Source organism: Chamaea fasciata, unplaced genomic scaffold (genome assembly GCF_029207755.1).
Source record: "Chamaea fasciata isolate MVZ Bird 193981 ecotype frontalis unplaced genomic scaffold, bChaFas1.0.hap1 SCAF_13, whole genome shotgun sequence".
NCBI lineage: Eukaryota > Metazoa > Chordata > Aves > Passeriformes > Sylviidae > Chamaea > Chamaea fasciata.
The window spans coordinates 5,391,911-5,411,959 of record NW_027094098.1 but is presented as its reverse complement, the minus strand read 5'-3'; the positions used below and the strand labels follow the sequence as shown (position 1 = coordinate 5,411,959).

The 20,049-nt window shown below is 43.0% G+C and overlaps 1 protein-coding gene across 2 annotated transcripts in view; it reads left to right on the top strand.

The window, feature by feature from the left end:
• IARS1 (isoleucyl-tRNA synthetase 1) overlaps positions 1-15,947 on the top strand; it is a 94,530-nt gene extending 78,583 nt beyond the window's left edge. For both annotated transcript variants that reach the window (XM_066195042.1, XM_066195043.1), the window contains exons 31-35: positions 3,296-3,407; positions 4,339-4,464; positions 9,484-9,627; positions 10,551-10,703; positions 15,355-15,947. In XM_066195042.1, coding sequence (XP_066051139.1) covers positions 3,296-3,407; positions 4,339-4,464; positions 9,484-9,627; positions 10,551-10,703; positions 15,355-15,437 — 618 coding nt within the window. In that variant the 3' untranslated portion in view covers positions 15,438-15,947. The remainder of the gene's footprint in view (positions 1-3,295; positions 3,408-4,338; positions 4,465-9,483; positions 9,628-10,550; positions 10,704-15,354) is intronic.
• Positions 15,948-20,049: the final 4,102 nt, after the last annotated feature.

Below are 20,049 nucleotides of genomic sequence, written 5' to 3'. Positions count from 1 at the left end.
TGCACAGCCCAAATGTTGTTTGTAGCGGTGTGAAATTACTCCAGACACCAGCACAGTTGTTGCTCTGATTTTTTTAGATTAATATACTTTTGTAGTAGAACTTCTCCTTTGCGGCTAAATTTGGCTTAAGACCAACTTGTTTAATATTTAAGGCTGTTTTTTCCTCTGCCCTGTGTTGCTGAAGTTACCTGTTTTAAAAGTGTAGTATCACAGTTCAAATCAGCAGCAATTTCTGTTCTTTTCTTTGGTTGCTTCTTCTGACATACATGATGATCGGTTTGCCATCTTTTTCCTGAAACTTACTCTATTCAAAAGACATTCCTGGCAGGGCTGTGAGTGAACTATTCTTCAGTCTAAATATCCTGCTGGACCACAAAGATTAATTTACACAAGAGTGTGGCATCTATCAGACTTGAAGTTTGATGTACAGAATGGCTGGGAAGGCAGAGAATAGCTGAAAGGAAAGGGCACATTTCATCCATCTTAATAGTATGTGTAAAGGAAATGTTTTATAGTTATTAATGGCACTTCTGAAGTTGTACAGATTTGAAACAAAGCCCTGTTTGGCCTTTTTCAAAACTATCAGTTTCATGTAGTGACAAAGAAGGGGAAAACACTTAAGTAAATACTGTGGTTGAGACATCACTGAAAATCTTTTCAGTTTTTTCTGAGTACTTATTTGATACTTCTGATGGACAATTTGATGCAAAGTCAATATCAAATCTGAATTGGAATGTAAAAGCAGCTGGAAATACAGTGCTGGGAAGCACCTGTCTGATTGCCTGTCTTAAATCACCTGTACCTGAGTTTTAGTGCTGGGCACTGTTGCTTTCCATGAAAACTTTCATGCCTGTGCAAGTATGGTTCCCCCCACACTTATTTTACTCTTACTCAAATCTAATTTAGTGAAGAAAACCATTGTGGAAAGATGAGTGTATTGGTTTAGTTGTAGATAGTGCCGTGTGTGTAGAGATGAAATCCTACCCTGACAGCAGGCACCTGACCTGGTTTTTATGGATAAAACTGATGGCTGTCATCTGGATGTCAGCAAAAACCAGGCAATCCTTTCAGTTGTGGAGATGATGAGCTGGTGTGTGACCCCAGGAGAGGTTTGTAGGTCAGGCCATGCATTTGCACAAATGATTTTCAGACAGAGAAAATCTACAGAAATCTTCACTAAATGACACTTCTGCCAGACAGTCCTGTGGGGCTGTTCATAGCTCAGTTTAGTGAAATGCAGTTGTCTCATCATGGGCATCCAGCTGAGAGGGCCTCCTGCCACCTTGAAACCTTGGCAGGGAGGGTGTTTCAAACAAAACCATGAGCAGGGAACTGGCCTTCTCTCTGGAGAGGAGAAGGCTCCAGGGAGAGCTCAGAGCCCCTTCTAGTGTCTAAAGGGGCTCCAGGAGAGCTGGAGAGGGACTGGGGACAAGGGATGAAGTGACAGGACACAGGGAATGGCTTCCCACTGCCAGAGGGCAGGGATGGATGGGATATTGGGAAGGAGTTGTTCCCTGGGAGGATGGGGAGGCCCTGGCACAGGGTGCCTAGAGAAGCTGTGGCTGCCCCTGGATCCTTGGAAGATCCCAAGGCCAGGTTGGTTGGGGCCTGGGATAGTGGAAGGTGTCCCTGGCCACAGCAGGAAGGGTGGAATGAGATGGTCAATAAGGTAAAACACCTTTCAACCAATTCTGTGAGATGCTGCAAATCCTGAGTGCTGAGGGGGTGCAGTCTGTGTGTGAAATGGAGGCACAGAAGAACAGAAGTCATGCACTTGTTCATTATTATTTTATTTTAAGGAATCTCAGTTGTACAATCATAGAATGGGTTTGGGAGGGGACCTTGAAGACCATGTAGTTCCACATGCGCAGGGAGGGACATGTGGTGTCCTTGAAGATCATGTAGTACCATGGGCAGGGACAGTCACCCCAGAGAACTTTGTTGTGGAGGTGCTCTGTGCCTGCTGCAGCCTTTTGTGTGCTTATGGGCTTGATGCATCTCTGAAGTGTTTGTCACACACTAAGACTTTTAAACAGATGGTGCAGAGAGAAACAGATGAGTGAGATTTCAGTGCAACTGTCAAGTGCTCCTTGGAAGTGTCGGTTGCTGGGCCTGCAGAGATGGATTGCTTAGGGCAGATGCTTGACTCTGTGTTCTGCTGCAACTTCTTTGTCACATTAAAAACAGTGACATGAGAAAGCCCTTCCTGAGAAATCCTTTCATGTGAGCGTGTAAGTTCAGTCAGCTGTGGCAGGATCATTACACCACGTTTCTGGAAGTTATTCAGAGGAGTAACAGGAGTCTGCTTGATGTTGAATATATGTGAGGACTGGAACAAAAAGGAAATGCACTCTGTTCTTTTTACGTTTATTGTGATTACATTCAAATCACTACTGCTGGGAAATTATCCTGAATCAGTTTTTGATACACACAGGCTTTAATTCTGAGCTCCTTTCCCAAAGACTTGCTCCAAGCCACAACCATAACAACAGTAAAAAAGCAGTTTCTCAGAAACTATTGGGGCAGAAAAGCAGGTAGTTGAAAAATGAATTTTGAATAGTTCATAGAATGGATAAACACAGAATAGCATTTGTTGCTGCATAGATGTTTTCCCCTAGTTTGTACTAAGACTTCAGTAAAGAATGACACTTCCAAATTTGTCTATCACCCTTTGGATTGTGTCTCTTGCCAAAGACCATCTCTAAATTTACAAAAATAAATAAATAAATAAACAAATAAAGGCTTAAATGGTGTTTTAGTACCAGTTGTTCATATGGGTGATTTCTGGATCTTTTTTGGAAGTTCCATGTTGGATTTCCTGGGGTGCCTCCAGGTCTGACAGCATCGCTGGTACTTGCGGGGAGATACTCAAAGGCTGGTGGTCCCAAGACAGCTGTGACCCAGGGGCTTCTCAGTGGTCCCCAGGGATAGTGAAGGCGTCTCCAGGCAGTGAGTGAGAGCAGGGCCCTGGGCAGTACTCTGAATTTCTCTGGAAGACTGTTCCTCTCAGACAGATTTGCTTTGGGATTGCATTTTGGGAGGGTGTCATCACTGCTCATCACTTGTGCAAATCAGGCTGTTTATTCCCTGCTTTCCTGACATCTGGTACAGGCAGATTTGTGTCTGAAGCACTGTCACTGAGGGAAGATGTGGGAAAAATCCCTATTTTATGATAAATCATGTTTAGCATGGCAAGGCAAGATCTTAGTGTTGTTTAGTGAAGGAAAAGATTTTGATGTGTTTGTTTAATAAAGCAATATTGAAATAACTCTAATTATACTCTCTCTTTCCCCAGCTGAAGGGATCAGAGCTGGAGATCACCCTGGTCAGAGGGGGTGTGTGTCAGTCTGTTGGCCCAGCCTGTGCCTACGTCAACGTCAAAGTTTGTGTCAGTGGGACAGAGCAAGGTAGGAATGAACATCCCCAGCTTGATTTGTCAGGGCTGGTGTAAGGGAGAGTTTGGAAAAGGTGTGGTGAATGCTGGAGCCTGAATTCATTTGGATGATGGTGCAGCCTGCCCTCCAGGGCAAAAATAGTTCTTGAAAATAAGTTTATTCAAAGCAAAACCACACCTGTCCATGATTTCCTCTGAGGGGAACACTCCTGTGGCACAGGAGTTGTTACTCCTTCTCCAGGGAGGGTTTGTGTGGGAGTGTCTTTGCGAGGGGTGCTCTCTCTGGATTTGAGGCTCTGCTTGAGAATTTGTAATTCTCGCTATAGGACTGTGCAGGAGGTGAGCCCTGGATGTGGAGGAGATGGTTTGAAAAGCTCAGATAGGAAGTACAGAGATAAAAAGAGTACTTTGAACTAGAGCTGAAGTACTTAAAATAGCCTGACTGTGTCTTGGGCTATGGACATAGGTGCAGTGATGTTGTTACAAGGGTGAGTTATATATTACAAAGAGAGAAAAACTAAATGCACTTGGGCAGTTTTTTCTTGCATGTACTGACAGTTTTCGTATGGAAATAAGTGTGCCTTGTTGGACATGGTCACAGAAGTGCTCCCTGAGTGCGGATGAATCCAGCTGGAAAAGCTGGTGACCATCTCAGAGTCTGTCAGCTTTTAACCAATATAATACTGGGTTGTACTTTAGGTGCATAAAAATGGGACTGCCATGTTAATAAAAGCAAATATAACTTCTACACCATAAATCTGAAGTACACATCAGTCCATTTCTGTTTTCTTTGTTCTTTCCCAGTAAAAAAATTTGGGAAGATGCAGTGTTGCCAGTTTTAATTGGCTTAGAAACTCACTGGAAGTAATTAGTGTTATGAGAAAATCATTAGAACTGGGATATTGCTTCCAAACTGCATTTTAATTTCTTAATTTTGGTTTTAGATGGTGTGTTGCTGCTGGAAAATCCAAAAGGAGATAATACCCTGAATTTCACAGGACTTATAGATGCTGTCTCCTGCATTTTTGGTCTCAAAAATTCCAAACTGACAGTTTTTAATGGAAACACAGGTAAATGGAGTATGACAAGGAAAATTGAAAGTCTGTCTAGCAGCAGCTAGGAGTCATTTACTGTATAATTATTTCCTGTGTAATTTATATCTGTCTAGCTAGCTATATCAAATTGACAAGAAAATGGGTAAGGAAATATTCCATTTTATAGTACTTAGCTTATGAGACTGTGTTTATAGTCACATCAACATGTTTCCAAAAGCTACTGCTAAATGGTGCTTATCTGTTACCTTGCTTCCATTGCAGTTCTCATCAGGACAAAATGTGATTTATTTTAGTGTTTCCACTGGGCCCAGGCTCTGCTGGATCTTGATGGCGAGCTGCCATCATCCTTTCCATGCTTTCTCTTCCCTAATGCCTCAGTAGGCAGGGTGAGAACTTCAGCTGAATGCAAACTGTGATCTGTAAAAGAAAAATGTTGCCTTTCCACCCTGAGGAGAACCTTGAGGAGTTCTGCATTTCTTTTTTTAGAAAAACCTATGGAATATTTTTGCAGCTTGAACTTTTTCAAGGCACAAGAATGTAGGAAAAAAACCCCAAATACTTTAAAAATGGTAATTGGATGGCTACAAAACATTCTATTAGTGTTTTTTTCATGGAAAAAACTACTGAAGCACATCTGAGGGAGAGGGACTTGAATTGGCCGTTTTGGGCTGCTGAGGATCACCAGTTCATGTCCACCACTGACATCCATAAAGAAGTAGTCTGTGTGTCACTGTAGCCATCACAGTCTTTAGTTTCCTTGTCCTGTCCTGAGAATATTTCTAGGAGGGTTTTGGGGGTTTCCTATCTGGTGTCATCCATTAGCTCGCTGTGATAAATCTTTCAGGTCATGTCATGCTCAGCTCTGCTGAATCCTGTCATACAAAAGGCTTAATCCTTGCTTTCAGTCAAAGGGATTTAGGGGAAATCCTTCAGTATCTTCCTCAAGTTCCAGTTGTGTTTTGAAAGAGGAAATGATTTTCCTTGGAATTGTTTTCCAAGTAGGATGGATAACAGTGTGGTCTGTGCCTGCAGAGGGGAGTCTGTACTTCTATTATTCATTGTCACCACAGATAGTAAGAGATGACCTTCAAAAGGCTCAGAAGAGTTGGGAAACTCCCATTTCATTAGGTTTATCAGTAGTTTGATTCTATATTTGGGTTTTTTCTGCCATTTACAGAATTAAAAGATGCAGCACAACTCCATTAACGCTGAAGTCCTAAAGGAAGTGGTGGAGAAAGTTGAAACCTTCCCTCTTCCTCTGCTGTGGCAATAAAGGCTTTATTCCTTTCCTTTCCGTGTCACTTTTGCTCCTTAGGAATCATTTTGGGACTTCCATCTTGGCATCCTGATTTTCACTTTTCGGTATGTGTCACTAGGATGGGCAGAGCAGGGTATTTTCCTTGCCCACTTATTAACCATATAGAAACCAGTTGGGAAACCCCCAAAGTTCCCATGGAAAGATCAGATTATCAAATTGGCTTTTGTTGCAGTTTGCCACATCTCTAACAAGGTGTTGGTCGGCACATGTGGTTCTCTGGGGAGTCACAGTTCAAGGCCTGTGCCAGGAAAAGAGTCCTGAAAAGGTGTCAGGGAATAGAAGCAGAATTCCAGTGTTTGCTTTGGATCCAATCCATCTGCTCTCTCTGCTCAACCCTGATGTTGCTAAGCTCAGGTGAGATCTCCTGGTGATTCCAGAGCCTCTGGAGGTGAGCAGGGGTTGGAATCAACTGCTGTGTCTGAGAGGAATTGCAGAGAGAGGTCGTGCACGCCAGACAAGTAATTTCTGAGTACTTCCCATGTGTGTTAATGAAATTGGGACCCAGTAAAACCATATTTCTGGCTCCTCATTCCCTTCCTCTGGTTTCCAGGGCTGTCTACTTCACTTGCAGTAATTTATTATCTTGTTCTCCGATTGTAATGAGGGTTTCCTTAGGGTTGTGCTGTGGCACAGGATCAGGCAGTTCTTGTATTAAGGGAGGCTCAGATAGGTCCTGTCTCTGATTTTCAGTGCAGCATGGGAATAATGGGATAAACATTTGCTCCCCAACAATGTGTTAAGGTATTTTGAGGAACTGCATAATCCCCAGACAAGGCTCTGGGACTTGTACTGACCTTCAGAAACTAAAAATAGAGTTTGTCTCTTTCTACATTAAAAAAAAAAAAATTCAAAGGGAAGAAGCTGGGGTCAAGTGAGATGGTAAAAAAAGTTGTCTGTGACTTTTTTTTTCTCTAGATTGCTGAAAACTCTCTAAACTCCTTGTCTGGGATGCTTGTAGACTTGCACTCAGCTTTCATGGAAGTAACCGATGTTGAAAAAGATTTATTTAAAACATTTTCAATATGTTTAGGGGAAGAAATGCATCTGTAGATCATGTAGGGCTTAAAGAAAAGGGAGGGGCAAGGAAGGTGAGGCTGAAATCCCCTTACAGACTTTTAGATCCATGTCTTATTTCATCTTTATGATTTTCAGATGGCTGATTTTTTTAATCTTTAATTTTTAAAAGGCTGTGAGGCTGTAAGGTAGCTTAGAGCAGAGCATTACCACTTAAAACCCAGCTACAGGGAGAACTGACTTTTAAAGAGATTTTGATGAGCACTTGTAATACCTGCCTGCCTTCAAGTCTGTTGATATATATGAAAAAATGATCCATTTTTTCTTGCTCTTAGGAGAGGGTTCTGTGAACAGACTTTTCTGACAGCACTGTGCCTGAGCTCTTCCCTGGTAAAACATCAGTGCTCCTGGAATGCCACATGTTAATTTGTTAATTGGGCAAACCCCCATTACTGCAGCTCGTGCCTCCTTGCCCTGCTTGGATGCACAGGGATGCTGCCAGCTGGGGAATGGCAAACTGGGAGTTACTGGGGCCAAGTGTTCCCAGCTCTGTACCCCCTGCTCCCCTGGGCTCTCTCTCCTGTGGCCTGAAATTGCTGCTTTAGGAACAACCTGCCCCTGGCTCCCTTCCATTGGATGAAATCTTGGTAATTCTCTCCACTCAGTTGTTTTCTTGCTTTCCTGATGTCTTGGTTTAGATAGACAGGTATCTGCCAGGGAAGGTTGGAGTCTCCCTTGGCATGTAAGCTTCCCCCCCCCTTTCCCAAATTATTATAAATTTGCAATTAAAAGGCTGTCAGGCAAAGATTTTGGGAATAGGTATAGCAGTTCTTTACTAGGGATTTAAAATACAAATGTTGTAGTACAGAAGAATAAGCAAGCAAACAAACAAGAAATCTTAGAGAACCCTGACAGAGTCAGAAATACAACCTGACGCCCTGTTGGTCAGGGTGTTGGAAGCAGTCCAAAGTAAGCCCTCCTGGAGTGGCAGGTGTGACTTCGTTGGAGTAGAGAGGGTCCTGTCTAAAAAGGGAGATGGGTCTGGTCTTTCTCCAGGAATCTGGTGGAAAACTGGACAACTGGTGACACTTGTGGCTCTTTTTATCTAGGTGAAGATAGTTTGGCTCCTCCTCCCTGGGTAAAGCATCTTCAAATGGTATGATGTAATGTGTCATGTCACTGGTGAGCTTTAATGGTCCATTAGCAGAAGATATCCCCATGGGGGTGGTGGAACAATGAAGAGAGATAAGCAACACTGCACCATCTGATAAGCAACACTGACCCATTTGGGCAGAGATAAGCAACACTGCTCCACCATTTTCAACAGATGGAATAGAATAACATTTTTTTTTTTCAGTTACAAAACCGAAGACTCCTGAAAATAAAACCAAAAGCAAATCCACTTCCTGTGCTTGAGCACGTGCCTGGCACCTCAGACAGGCCAGAGCAGTGTTTGGCTTTTGGTTTCTTTTTTCTTTAAACCGTTATAAATTTATATACAAATATATAAATGTTGATATTTAAAATACGCATTTTAAAGTCTTAGGTGCAGCTTGAGGTCTTTGTACTTCCTTGAGCAATATTGTTAATGCTCCCCAGTGCATCCCACTCTGTTCTGTGACATTTGACTGAATTTTGAGAGCTTGTCGCTTGTCATTGCTTGTTCACCTTTTTTGTAGGGTTAGGTTTTTTGAGGGTTTGGGGCTTTTTTTGGGAGCTGGGTGGTTGGTTATGGATTTCTTTTTTTATTTATAAGTTTATAAACCTACAAAATGTATAAATTTATATGAATTAGTCTCCATGAGATTCTTCCAGATGAACTGATTGAAAATGAGCTTTGTACAGCTTAGGCTGTGTGACATATGAATAGGGCTGCTATGGAATGAAAACCTGTTGGCTGGAGCTGACAGGTGTGCCTGTTCCATATGTACAGGAACACACAGTTCTGACAAGAAACTAAATGCATAAATTCTCCCTGGAGCTCTTTGCAGCAGACAGTGATGATATTCCTGTGTGTCTTTAATGCCGTGCCCATCAGTGGATCTGTTTGACCTCCAGGCTCAGGCAATGCTGCTGAATTCATTTTTGTCACAGAAACATCATCAGCTTCTCTTCCCAGCACTTCCAGGGATTGCTTCTGATGTCCTTGGAGAACAGGGCTCCTGGTTTGGGCCTGGTCTTCCCACATTCTCTCCATCTGCTTGGCTGGAGTCGTGCTGGCTCTTGAGCTGTGGTGGCATTGCACACAGATACTGATGGAGGGGGCTTTAATTCAAGTCATGACTTGAAGTTTTTTGGGTTTTTATGCTGATGTTGCATAGTAACATATTGCCAGTGCTGCTTTGGCCCGAGGAGTCTGGGTGCAAGCAAAGGTCACCGCTCTTCCTGTAATGAGATAGGAATGGTTAGCTTGGGTGAATAATTTCTTGCTTGTTTGAAGTTAACTAACTGTTTTTATTGCATGAGTCACTATGTGCATAAGAAATGGTATATAGGAGCTAATTTCCACAGCAAACAAAGCACCCCCTTTGTGTTATTATGAAAACCAACCATTTCTGCACAAATTCCATTTTTTCAACAGAGAAGCTCTTTCTTGAGGATGGAATTGTGAAAGAGGAGCCACTGCTGCAGTGGGGTCAGGAGTGAGACAGCCTCTCTGTCAGCTCCTGGGGTGGCCTCATTGGTGTCACTTTGTGTTGCAGAGCTGCTGAACCAGACAGACCTGCTGGGGCTCAGTGGGAAGACTCTGCACGTGACAGCAGGGTCGACCCCTGCCCTGCTCAGCTGCCCCAGTGCCCTGCTCTGCCAGTACATCAACCTGCAGCTGATCAATGCAAAGCCACAAGGTATGTAGGCTGCTGGGCTGCTCCTTCACAGTCTGGGCTTGCTGTCCTGCAGGCTTTGGCCCTTTTCACTTGCACGGGTGTAGGTTTTCATTGGTAGATGGTGATTTTAAAAGATTTTTTCCTAGTGTGTACTTTCTGATAAAAACAATGCTTATACTTAGCTTTTCTCCCTCTTCTCCTAAGAGAAAAAGGAGAGCCAGTTTGAGATAAGGGGCAGTAGTTAAACGTGAGCCCCTGGGCATTGTTTCCTTGTTTCTGACCGTCAGCTCACCTGTGCAGCTTATTGTAAAAGGCTGAGTCTAAACCAGACCAGTTTGAATGAAGAGTCACCTCTTTACCAGGACATTGGGAACACCCTGTGAAACATTTCTTAGTGCTATTTAAAAGCCAGATGAATTGTATTATACACCTGCTCTGGGGTATAAGGAGTGTGTGTAATTCTGTTTCCCAGCTGCTAATCTGGCACTCTGAAAGCTCTACGTGGGAGCTGCTGAGTTGTTTCAGTAGCTTGCTCTTACCCTGTGCCCTGGTATGAACCTTTTCTGACACTATTGAGAGCTTGCAGGAGCCACAAATGTGGTTTTTACAGGGGATTTGATCATCAGTAGGTGCTGGGTGAGTTTCTGCATGAAGTGGTTTCTATGTCTTGTTGAAATATTTCATGTTTCCTAGACTCTGTGTTAACCTGTTTAACCCATGTAAAGAAGTTTTCTTCTGTTGGTCAAGCTGTCAGTCATCACTTAAATTTCTTGCTCTATAATTCATGAACTTAGTGAATATCTGTAGGTTGGTATTGCTAATTTTTCTCTCAGTACCATGAAGAAATAGAGATGCAATGGAGGAAGAAATCCTAAATTTCAGTTTACCCAGATAAATGATTTCATTTCTTCCCAATAGTGACTCAGCTGTTTTATCTTGTCCAGAATGCCAGAAAGGAACAGTGGGAACTCTCCTAATGGAAAACCCTGTTGGTCAGAATGGATTAACTTACAAAGGTCTTCTGCATGAGACAGCAAAAGTTTTTGGGCTCAGAAGCAGGAGGCTAAAGTTGTTCCTGGATGAAGCACTAACTCATGGTAAGCACAAACCTTTGGTTTGCTCGTCTGATCCTTGGAAGTTGTTGAGGAGCAGCTGATGTAACCTGAGATCCAGTTTAATTACTAAATCCACAGTATTCACACACAGGTTTAATTCTGCTCGGTAATTCAGTATTAGCATAATTAAATCCTTTAAGCAAACATACAGATTTCGAAGTTCCAAGCTGTAATGCATTCCCTTCATGAAAGGGCCAAGGCAAGTTGTGTAAAAGCTTTTTTCCTTTTGCAGTAAAGGTCAGTTAGCAGTGGGAATGGCAGTGCCCTGCTGAGTGGCTGAACTGTGAATCCTCTCCTGGAAGTGAATCTACAGCAGGAATATTTAAAGAATCTGCTTAAACTTGTAACATTCGTGTTGTTGCATTGTCTTGGAGAATTGGAGTGGGTGGAAAAGAGTGTTGGATCTCTGTTGGAGCAGTGTGGGTAGGTCAGACTTGGTAGGGCACAGCCATTTGGGATACCTGGGAAGCAGGAAGCTTCAGCACATGCTCACAGATCTGAAATGCTAAAGAACCCTCCAAAACCACTGAGAGATGGGAATCAAAAATCTCTGATTTGTGAGGAAGGTGTGACTGAAGCTGGAGCCACCAGCTGAAAAATTGGACCAGAATGATTTGGGATTTCATTTGACAAAGAGAATGGATTGGAAACTACCTGGTAAAAACCTAAACAACTCCAAAGAGGGATTCCTGCATTCAGGGGATTTCAGCTCTCTGAATGAAATGATGGCAAGGGTTCTGTCTGGAGTGGTGTGGTTTATGAGCTGTTTGGGAGGGATCCATGACATTAATTGGCCTACCACACTTCACCTGTCCAGAGGTTGGACTTCCTCCTCAAACTGCCCATCTCAGGCTGGGCTGAGCTCCCTCAGGAGGTGCTGTCAGTGGGGAGGGCAGGAGGGGGCAGCTTTAGGGCAGGTGCTGAGAACTGAGGTCATTCAGCTCTCCAGAGGATTTAGGTGGGACACACTGGAATCTGAGCAAGGAGGGGTTTTTGTTGTGGCTTCTTGGCTGTTTGGGTTTTTTTATTTACTTCATATGACCTGAAGTGTTTTTATTCACAAGCCATTTATGTAACTCAAATGGATCTCAGATTCTGATGAAACTTTCTGATAGTAGTTTGAGCAAATGCCAAAAATAATGTGGTGAATGGTGTTAACAGAGAACTGGAGCCTGGAGTGTTTCAGCACAAGAGGTAAAAACCAAGATGAGCCACACTTGGTTTGCATAAACTAAAAGGTATTTTTGTGTGCAGCCTTGCCCACCTGGGGATTCAGGGGTTCAGGAACAAGGGATGTTAGGCACAGTTCCTCTTTGGTTCCTCTCACTGGTACAGCACCAGATGATTCTGTTCAGACACTGAAATAAGCACAGTAGGAAACTGGAGAGCTTTGAAAGAAGCAAGGAGCTGACAGCACAGGAAAATGTACAGGCAAAACAGCCTTTAAGGCTAAGTTGAAGTGAGGATTTTTAAAATGTCTTCACCTGAAAGGAAATGGATTAAATCACTGTAACATTTGTAGTATGGATTCTCTAGAACTGTTTAAACTTTATTAAAGTGTATGAAGTGACAGTTCACAGTGATGTGAAAGATCAGATTTGAGAACTCCTTCAAGGCCAAAACAACTGATTTGGTCTCTTTTAAACTCAGAACACAGAGAGATTGGTCCCAGAGGTTCATTTGTGCAGCTAATGTCTTGTAGCCACACTTCTGCTATCTCAGGTTTAATTCTCAGCATTCACCTCCTTGAATAACATTTTTTAAGTTTAAACACTGGCATAGCTGTATTTTATCTTCACATCTCTTTTTTGTATGATAAATAAGTGCTGCATATGAAACACTTTGATGTCTCTAGAAAACATTAGGTCAATTAATGTTTATTTATATTGGTGGAGCTTTGTAATCCTCTCTTCATCTTCTGATCAATCTGTTCAAGGTCTTGCCTTCAGAACATCAAAGTTCAGTCTCTTGAGTAGGTTTTTTGTGGTTTATTCTAAAAAATGTATTTGCTGTTAACTGTTTGAAACGTTTGATGGAAATAACCCGTGAATTGGAAGGTTGGTGCCTGTTCCGTTAAAAGGAAAAGCAGTCACTTGGTGGAAAATAAGTTACTGGTTTTGAAAAGGTTATTTTTATAAATGTTGTCCATCCAGGCAGTTGGGCATCTGCTGTCTATTACACAGAGACCAGCTTTTCAGAAACAAACATGGATTTGACTCCCCCTTTGTAATGTTGGAAAACATTCCAAAAAATAAATGTCCAAGTGGTGAATGTTGCTTTTTCCTGAGCTGGAGAGACGCAAGTTCCAGGTACCTGATTGATCCCCACTGGAGATGATAGGGACACATCACATGCTCCCTGCAAAGCCCTTCTGTGAAGCAATTGGCACAGAAGGGAGGGTATCCCTACAGTCTGTTGATAAATCAGATTTCCAGTTTTTAAAACTAATTGTTGTTATAAACACTGTTGCAATTAGATTCATGTAAGTTCCTTATTTTTCAGGATCTTAAATATTTAATAAGAGACTTCTCAGGTTTGGTTCTCTTGCTTGAGATTTAGGTGGTTAAGAGTTTTTTTGCCTCTGAAAGCCCTGAGCCAGGTTGCAAGAAAGAAGCGGAGTCTTCAAGATCTTGTTTTTTTTTGATTTCCCCTGTTGTTTATTATTTCATATCTAACAATGTTCTCTGTGCCCAGCTGAGATCTGAAGAGCGGCTAGGACACAAGGCGACTCCCCCTGTGGTGGGATGTCGCAGCCTCTTTATACAGAAAATCACGTATCACCTGTTTATAGTTAAGGTCCAATACCTATCACCTGTACTTAGAGGGGTCAACTCTACTCTGACCCAATCTCCTTTAGCTACTTTGTGCCACCATCACCAGAAGCTGGAGGTCAGGGGAGAAGAAGGAAGAATTCAGGGCACTACCCTAAATCCTCCATCTTGTTCCCCATGCACCTACATTCTAAAAACTCAAAACTACGTAATTTTTCACCCTGTGCTAAGCTAAACTACTGTTTTCACACCTTTATGGTTTGTAATTCTTCTCTCAATGTTGGAAGCCGTTCCCATGGGCTGAAGTCAAAGGCTGTGTCCTCCTGGGCTCTGTGCCAGGGTCTACAACCCCCCTGCACAGATCTCAAACCCTCTTGCTTGGGTCCCAAACCTCTCTGCCGAGGTCTGTGACCTTCCAGGGCGTCCAGAGGAATGCCCTGGACTCCCAACAAGATTTGGAGACCCAAGTTCACAGTTTGTTTGGCTGCTTCTGCTGACCAGACTTTTTAACATCCTGATGGAATACGTTCCTGGGAAGGAAGGTTAGTGAGGGAATAAAGCCCTAATTGCTGAATTGGGTTATTGCTCCACTCTTCCAGCTCTGGGGATGGATATTCAGCTGCTTACAGAGGAGTATTACAATGGAAGAGAACTCCAGAAAAACACTGTGATCCATGAGGACTTCTCAGTTCTCTAATTAACAGATAGCTATAAAAATCAGTGCAGATTCTGTGTGTTTAGTCTAATAATGAAATACTTTTCAGAGCAAGATGGGGCAGGGCGCTGCAAAAGGGTTCCTCCTGAAAACCCCCAGCCAGTGTGGGTGTTATTAATATGTCCTTTGTGCTAACACTGGTGCCAGATCTTTATATTGTCTTGTACTTGCTTGGGTTGTCTGCAGGGGTTCTGGCGTGCAGAGTGACACCGTGACCCCAATCCTTGTTAATCTGGGTTTCACCTGTTCCTGTGGTTACACCTGGCAAATTTCTTATCACTCTGAACTTTCTTAGTGAAGAGGTCTCGGGGGTGTTTGTTCCTGGGGTGACTTTTGTTCCAAGGCTGTACCTTGCAGTGTTCCGAACACTCTGCTCTCAGTGGGTGATGGGTGCTGGAGGAAAAGTCAGCAAGCACCAGGCTTCTTGGGAAAAAATTCCCATTTCACAATGTAATAGTGAAAGATTTCTAGCTCCTGCAAGCTTTGCAGGTGACTTTCCCTAGACACGAGTGGGATTACTCTGTGTTTGTGTTTCTTGAGTAATAACAACCCCTCAGTCAGCTTGTTGGTAGTGTCCTCTGTCCTTCAGAGGTTTGTTGGGACTTTATCCTGTTCCTACTCCAAACTCTGTGCATGTAGCTATGGGAAGACTTAGGGCATTACCCTGTATGGTAAGAAATTCTTCAGGCATGCTCAACAAGATTCCAGCAGTAGTTTTTCAGCAGGTACTGGTACAATCCTTACTTTACATATAAACTGTTTAGGAGGGACTGTGACTTTCAGTCCATTGTGTTGTACTGTTCATATTGACTTCGTATCATGGTGTTGGAGTTGTCTGAACTAGGTGCTGCTCTGTCAGAGCTGTGGGCTGATGCAGACTTTCAAAAAGTTCTACTTTGGAACATAAAACAGGCTCTCCTGCTCTTGCAGGGACACTCCTGACACATGGTGATCTTTCCTTTCACGCCCTGGGCTTTAACAGGAGGGAATTTCAAGCGGAGCAGTTTCTGTCCCAGTCCCTCTGTGGTGGAACCGGCAAAAATGTCTGAATAAAGCAAATCAAATTAAATTTTAAAAAGTTCATTGTTCTCCTGGTAAGCAAGAGCACTTACTGTGTTGTTTTTTCTCTCTTCTTTCCTTCACTCAGAGATCACAAAGGACGTTTCTATGAAGAACCTGAACATGAAGACCCTCTATGTTCATGTCATACCCACCACAGCTGAATGTTGAGAATTCCAGATTTATGACCATGTAGACTTTTTTCCACAAAAAACGAAGTCAAAGGAAAATATTATGCTTTTAGATGAACATCCAAGTTGTGTATGGTACTTTTAACATCTCTAGTGGCATACGGGATGTTTTCTACCAGTGCATGTCTAGTATGCTGCTCTTTGGTTTCAAATACAATGTATTTTCATTATGTTATCTTAATACGCTGTAAAAGCTGTTGAGAAACCTTGGATATCTATGCAGTAATTTGCCTGAGAGAAATGGGACTCGTACCTCAGTGATGCTGTTCTCTGCCTGTCCTTTGTGCAGAGGACATCTTTTCTAAACTCTGGGTTACCTACAAGGCTCTCTGATATATATCTGCCATCCCACAACAGCTTTGTAACTTACTTAAGGGTTATCCGGATTTGTTCATTTGTACTCGCTGGGTTTTCATCAAGTGTGTGGCTATTGGTTTCAAATACTCCCTGATTTCAACACCTGGAACAATAAATTTGCTTCATCTCCAGACTCCTGCTTTCCTGAGTTCAGAGTACTTTGCTTCCTTAGGATTTCTGAAGAAGACAGCTCTTAGAGCTCCATATGAATCAGGAGCAGCCAGAGACACCTGGGGTGTGATGATGCTGAACACCAGTGGCTGTTTGTATTGTGGTGCTGACAGGTTTGGGGGTTGGTTTGTTCAGGGGCTTGGGGGAGCGTTGTTCTGATGCATAAGCAGACTGAAAATAGTTGGGGCTTTAGTTTCAGACTGAAAATAGTTGGGGTTTTAGTTTTTGTAATACCCAATACAAATTGTCAGCGTTTCAGTGTTCGCTCGTGTGCCTGCCAGCAGGGGAAGTAAGAGCCCAGCTTTGGCAATGTTGGGGGTGTTTTTGCCTGGTTCAGCTGGAGATTTAAGCACACCTGGGTGTTCTGCACCTCCCTGGGAGTCAGTCAGTGTGAGCCTTGGCTGTGCTCACCCCGTGCTGGGCAGGAGGTGCTGCCCGCACTGCTGAGAGCAAGGGGACACACACTGCAAACAGAGATCAGTGGGGTAACAGCCTGGCAGAACAGACTTGCTGAGCATGTTTTTCCATTGCTCTGTGTTTTTCATCTTTACGCTGTGAACAACACCCAAAGCTTGTTCTTGATAACTCTGTATTAGTTGGAATAACTATAAATAGCTGTTCAGTGTAACTCCTGTGCAGTAGTGGACTGTACCAAAATTGTAAGGACTCCTTTGAAGTGAACCAACTTCCTGGCACTCAGCTTACAGAAAATGATTTTTATCAGTATTAAAAATGGCTGTGCCTCTTGAATCACTGGCCTTTTCAGGTTAATGAATACTGGACATTGCCCTCTACTTTTACCTGGAAGTCAGCTGGTTTTTATTGACATAGTGACATGAAAATCCAATTTGTATTGGTTTGTGGGGTTTCTATGTCACATTGAAAACGTCCAGGTTTCATCTTCTGTGATGGCTGGATTGCTGTTCCTAAAGTAACTTTGCTTTATTCTTTATGGAGAATAAAGGGAGACGGTAAATAATTGCAACCTAACCTCATTCTTAATGACCCAGTCTAAGGTCACATCATTGCTTGCATTTTTAAAGAGTTATTTGGAATTTAGCATTTTGTCCTGTTTCATCTCACTCTCTTTTCTTCACTGTACGCACTTCACTCTTCCTTTTTCTCCTTTCCTTTTTTTGGTGTGTATGTGTGGTTGGTTTTGGTTTTGATTTTTTTTTTTAACCTGGTTGCTTTTAGTGTCTTGTCTTTCTCTCCACATCAGCATGTTTCTCATGGGTTGTGATGACTGGAACAGAAACCCAGGTGCGCTCCAGCTTGCTCACATCACCAGGATGGAAATGCCCATAGATGCTCTTTTCTGTCTGGTAGGATCAGTAGAAACTGGCAGAGGGGAAAATTCCAAATACTTAAGAGAGGTAATGAAGGAACAAGACCAGAGTTGGTGAGAGGACACTGCTGGAAATGCTTCTGGGTCCATTAACTTTACATCAACATTTACCTAAGCAACATGTAATTAAAAAACTTATTTTTGTGGCAGAATTATAGTTTAATTTTCCTTTCAGGTGCCGCTGTAGATGGCTCTGATTTCTCACCTCCAAAGCAGTGAATGTTAGGAACAGGCTGTAACCCATTTGGGTGAACTTGTGCTGTGTCTGCCTTCCTTCTCCACATCCATTTTTAGTATTCCTTTTTTATTATTCTGGATAATATCTAATCACTGCATGAGAGAATTTATCTCCTGGGATCTTGAAGTGGGGAGTGTTTCCTAGTAATTTCTTTAATTGAGGTTTCTTAATGCACTTCTATAACATTATCTAGGTTGGGCTAATAATAGTCTCTTGGTTTCATGTGATATTCTTCAGGATTTATGTACTTCAATTAGCTTCCCTCTTAAATAGCTTGTTACAGAAATGAGGTCCCAGACCAGTGCTGCATAGAGAAACCATGATCAGGGCACTCCCAGAGCTGTGTCACAGCATTTGCTGGATCTGGAGGAGTTTAGATCCTTGAATCCTGATGTTGCCTCTCACCTGGTGGCAGTCCAGTTCTTCCTCCTGCCTGGAATGTGTGCAACATTCAGGGCTCTGCTGTGCCGGCCTTGTGCTGCTGGGGAGCAGGAGGTGCTGGCACAAACCAGATCCTTTGTTATGGCCTAAAATCACCGTGCTGGAGCTCAGCGAAACGGAGACACCCCCCAGCACACGTGTACAGAGTTGTGTCCCTCCCCAGTGAATCTCTGGGAGCTGGTTTGAGCTCCAGGTGATTTGCTCTGTCCCAATTCCACCAGGTTGGGATTCTGTGTCTGATCCTAACTGGCACCCTTGGCAGGGAAAGGGCCTGGCACTGAGCAAGGCTGAGGACAGGAGGAAATCCTCACGCTTGGCTGAGCTAAACCAGCAAAGTTTTGTGACAGGATAGCAGCAGGTTTGCTCCCTGTCAGTCCAGTCCCTGTCGTTGCTCAGGTGCCATCACTCTGAGCGTGGGCCGGGCTGGCTCCAGCCCAGTCACCTCACTGCCTCCCCCAGGGTGAGGTACAGCAGTCACAACTGCATCTCCATCCTGCCTGGGTACAGGGAAAGGCAGCGACTGGAGGTGTCCTTCTGCAAGTAACTTCCAGAGAGAAGAATGGTTTTAAGGAGGGAAAAAATAAACCGGTTCCTCCTCATCCTGCGATGAGTCGAGTGGCAGCTGATCAACCTTTCAGCCCATTTACAGCTCAGAATCTTTCTGACTCCTGCCAGCAGTGGTGGAGTTCAGTATCATCATTACTGGTAAAGCACAAAGCAATTATTCAGTCTGATAAATAATTTCTTGGTCTTTGTCTGGTTTCTTACAGGCTGGACTCTTGACACTGATTAAACAGATTGAAAATACACTGTCTGCAGCAGCATTACAAAAGGTGACCTGCGAAATAGCCTCAGATAGTTCCCTTTCATATCTTTCTTCCCCAGCATGAGCAGCACAGCACCATCCACGCACAGGAGAAGCTTTGCACTGGGAGCACAACTTTGCTGAGTTAATTTTACTCTTGCTGTGCTGTGAGTGGTGGGCAACTGGGCTTGGAAGGAGGGACTGTCTTCAATTATCTAATGTTTTCCCCAGTTAAAATGTTTATGTAACAAATATAATTATAGCTTTTATGTAATTGGGGGGAGGGGGGCGGAAGGTTCCTATTTCAGTATGTCTGGGTATCTCAGTTAATTTCCAGTCTCTCTCTGAACAAAGTTCTAATTAGGAGGTCACAAAGCTCCTCAGAAGACTTATAAAGTTGTTCGTGTATGGAATTAAAATTTTTCCTAAAGATACTTAATTTTTAAGACTTCCTTGAGAGTTCTATAAACACTATCCTAATTCTGCAATTTGTTCTAGTTGTCTTTAGTGTTCAAAACAGTGAAAACAGTTGAAATCTCACAAAGCAAAGTAATGTACAAGCAAAATGTACTCTGGCACTTAATATTTGCTGTGTTTGATCACGTATGACAGCTGTGCAGAGGGTGCTGCCATGGAGTATCATTTGTGGTCTGCCTGAAGGACAAATATCCTTTAGTTTTCAAGTCAGCAGTTTTGCAGAAGTGAAGACTATCAAAATGTAGACCTAGGATATGTGTTCTGTGATTATTGTGCTGGCAGCCCCCAAAATCATGGGATCTTTGGGACTTCATCGCTTATGGATGTCGTGTGCCAGGCAGTGCAAGTGGGAGGAGGTGAGGCAACGTGGAAAAATTGTCATCTTAGACTGCAGATCTTGCTGATGATACAGTCTAAACAAGGATGAAGGATCCTGAATATTCCTGAAGACAGTGTTTGTAAGATGAAAAAGAAAAGTTGCTCACTGTCAGCTGAACGAGCCAAAACCCAGGCTCAGGCTCTTGGAAACCAGGAGCTTTACAGCAAAGGGAGTTGCCACGGATTAGTAATTAAACAAGGACTAATAATTCCATATCCTTGCCAAAGAACACAAGTACCCAAAAAAGCAAGTGCTGTGCTGCATAAACAGGATTGTCTGAAAGATGATGAAGTAATCTTTCCATTCAATTACTGATAAGGCTTCTCCTGCAGCCCTGTGTCCAATTTTGGGAACCCTGCAATGAGAGAGATGTTGA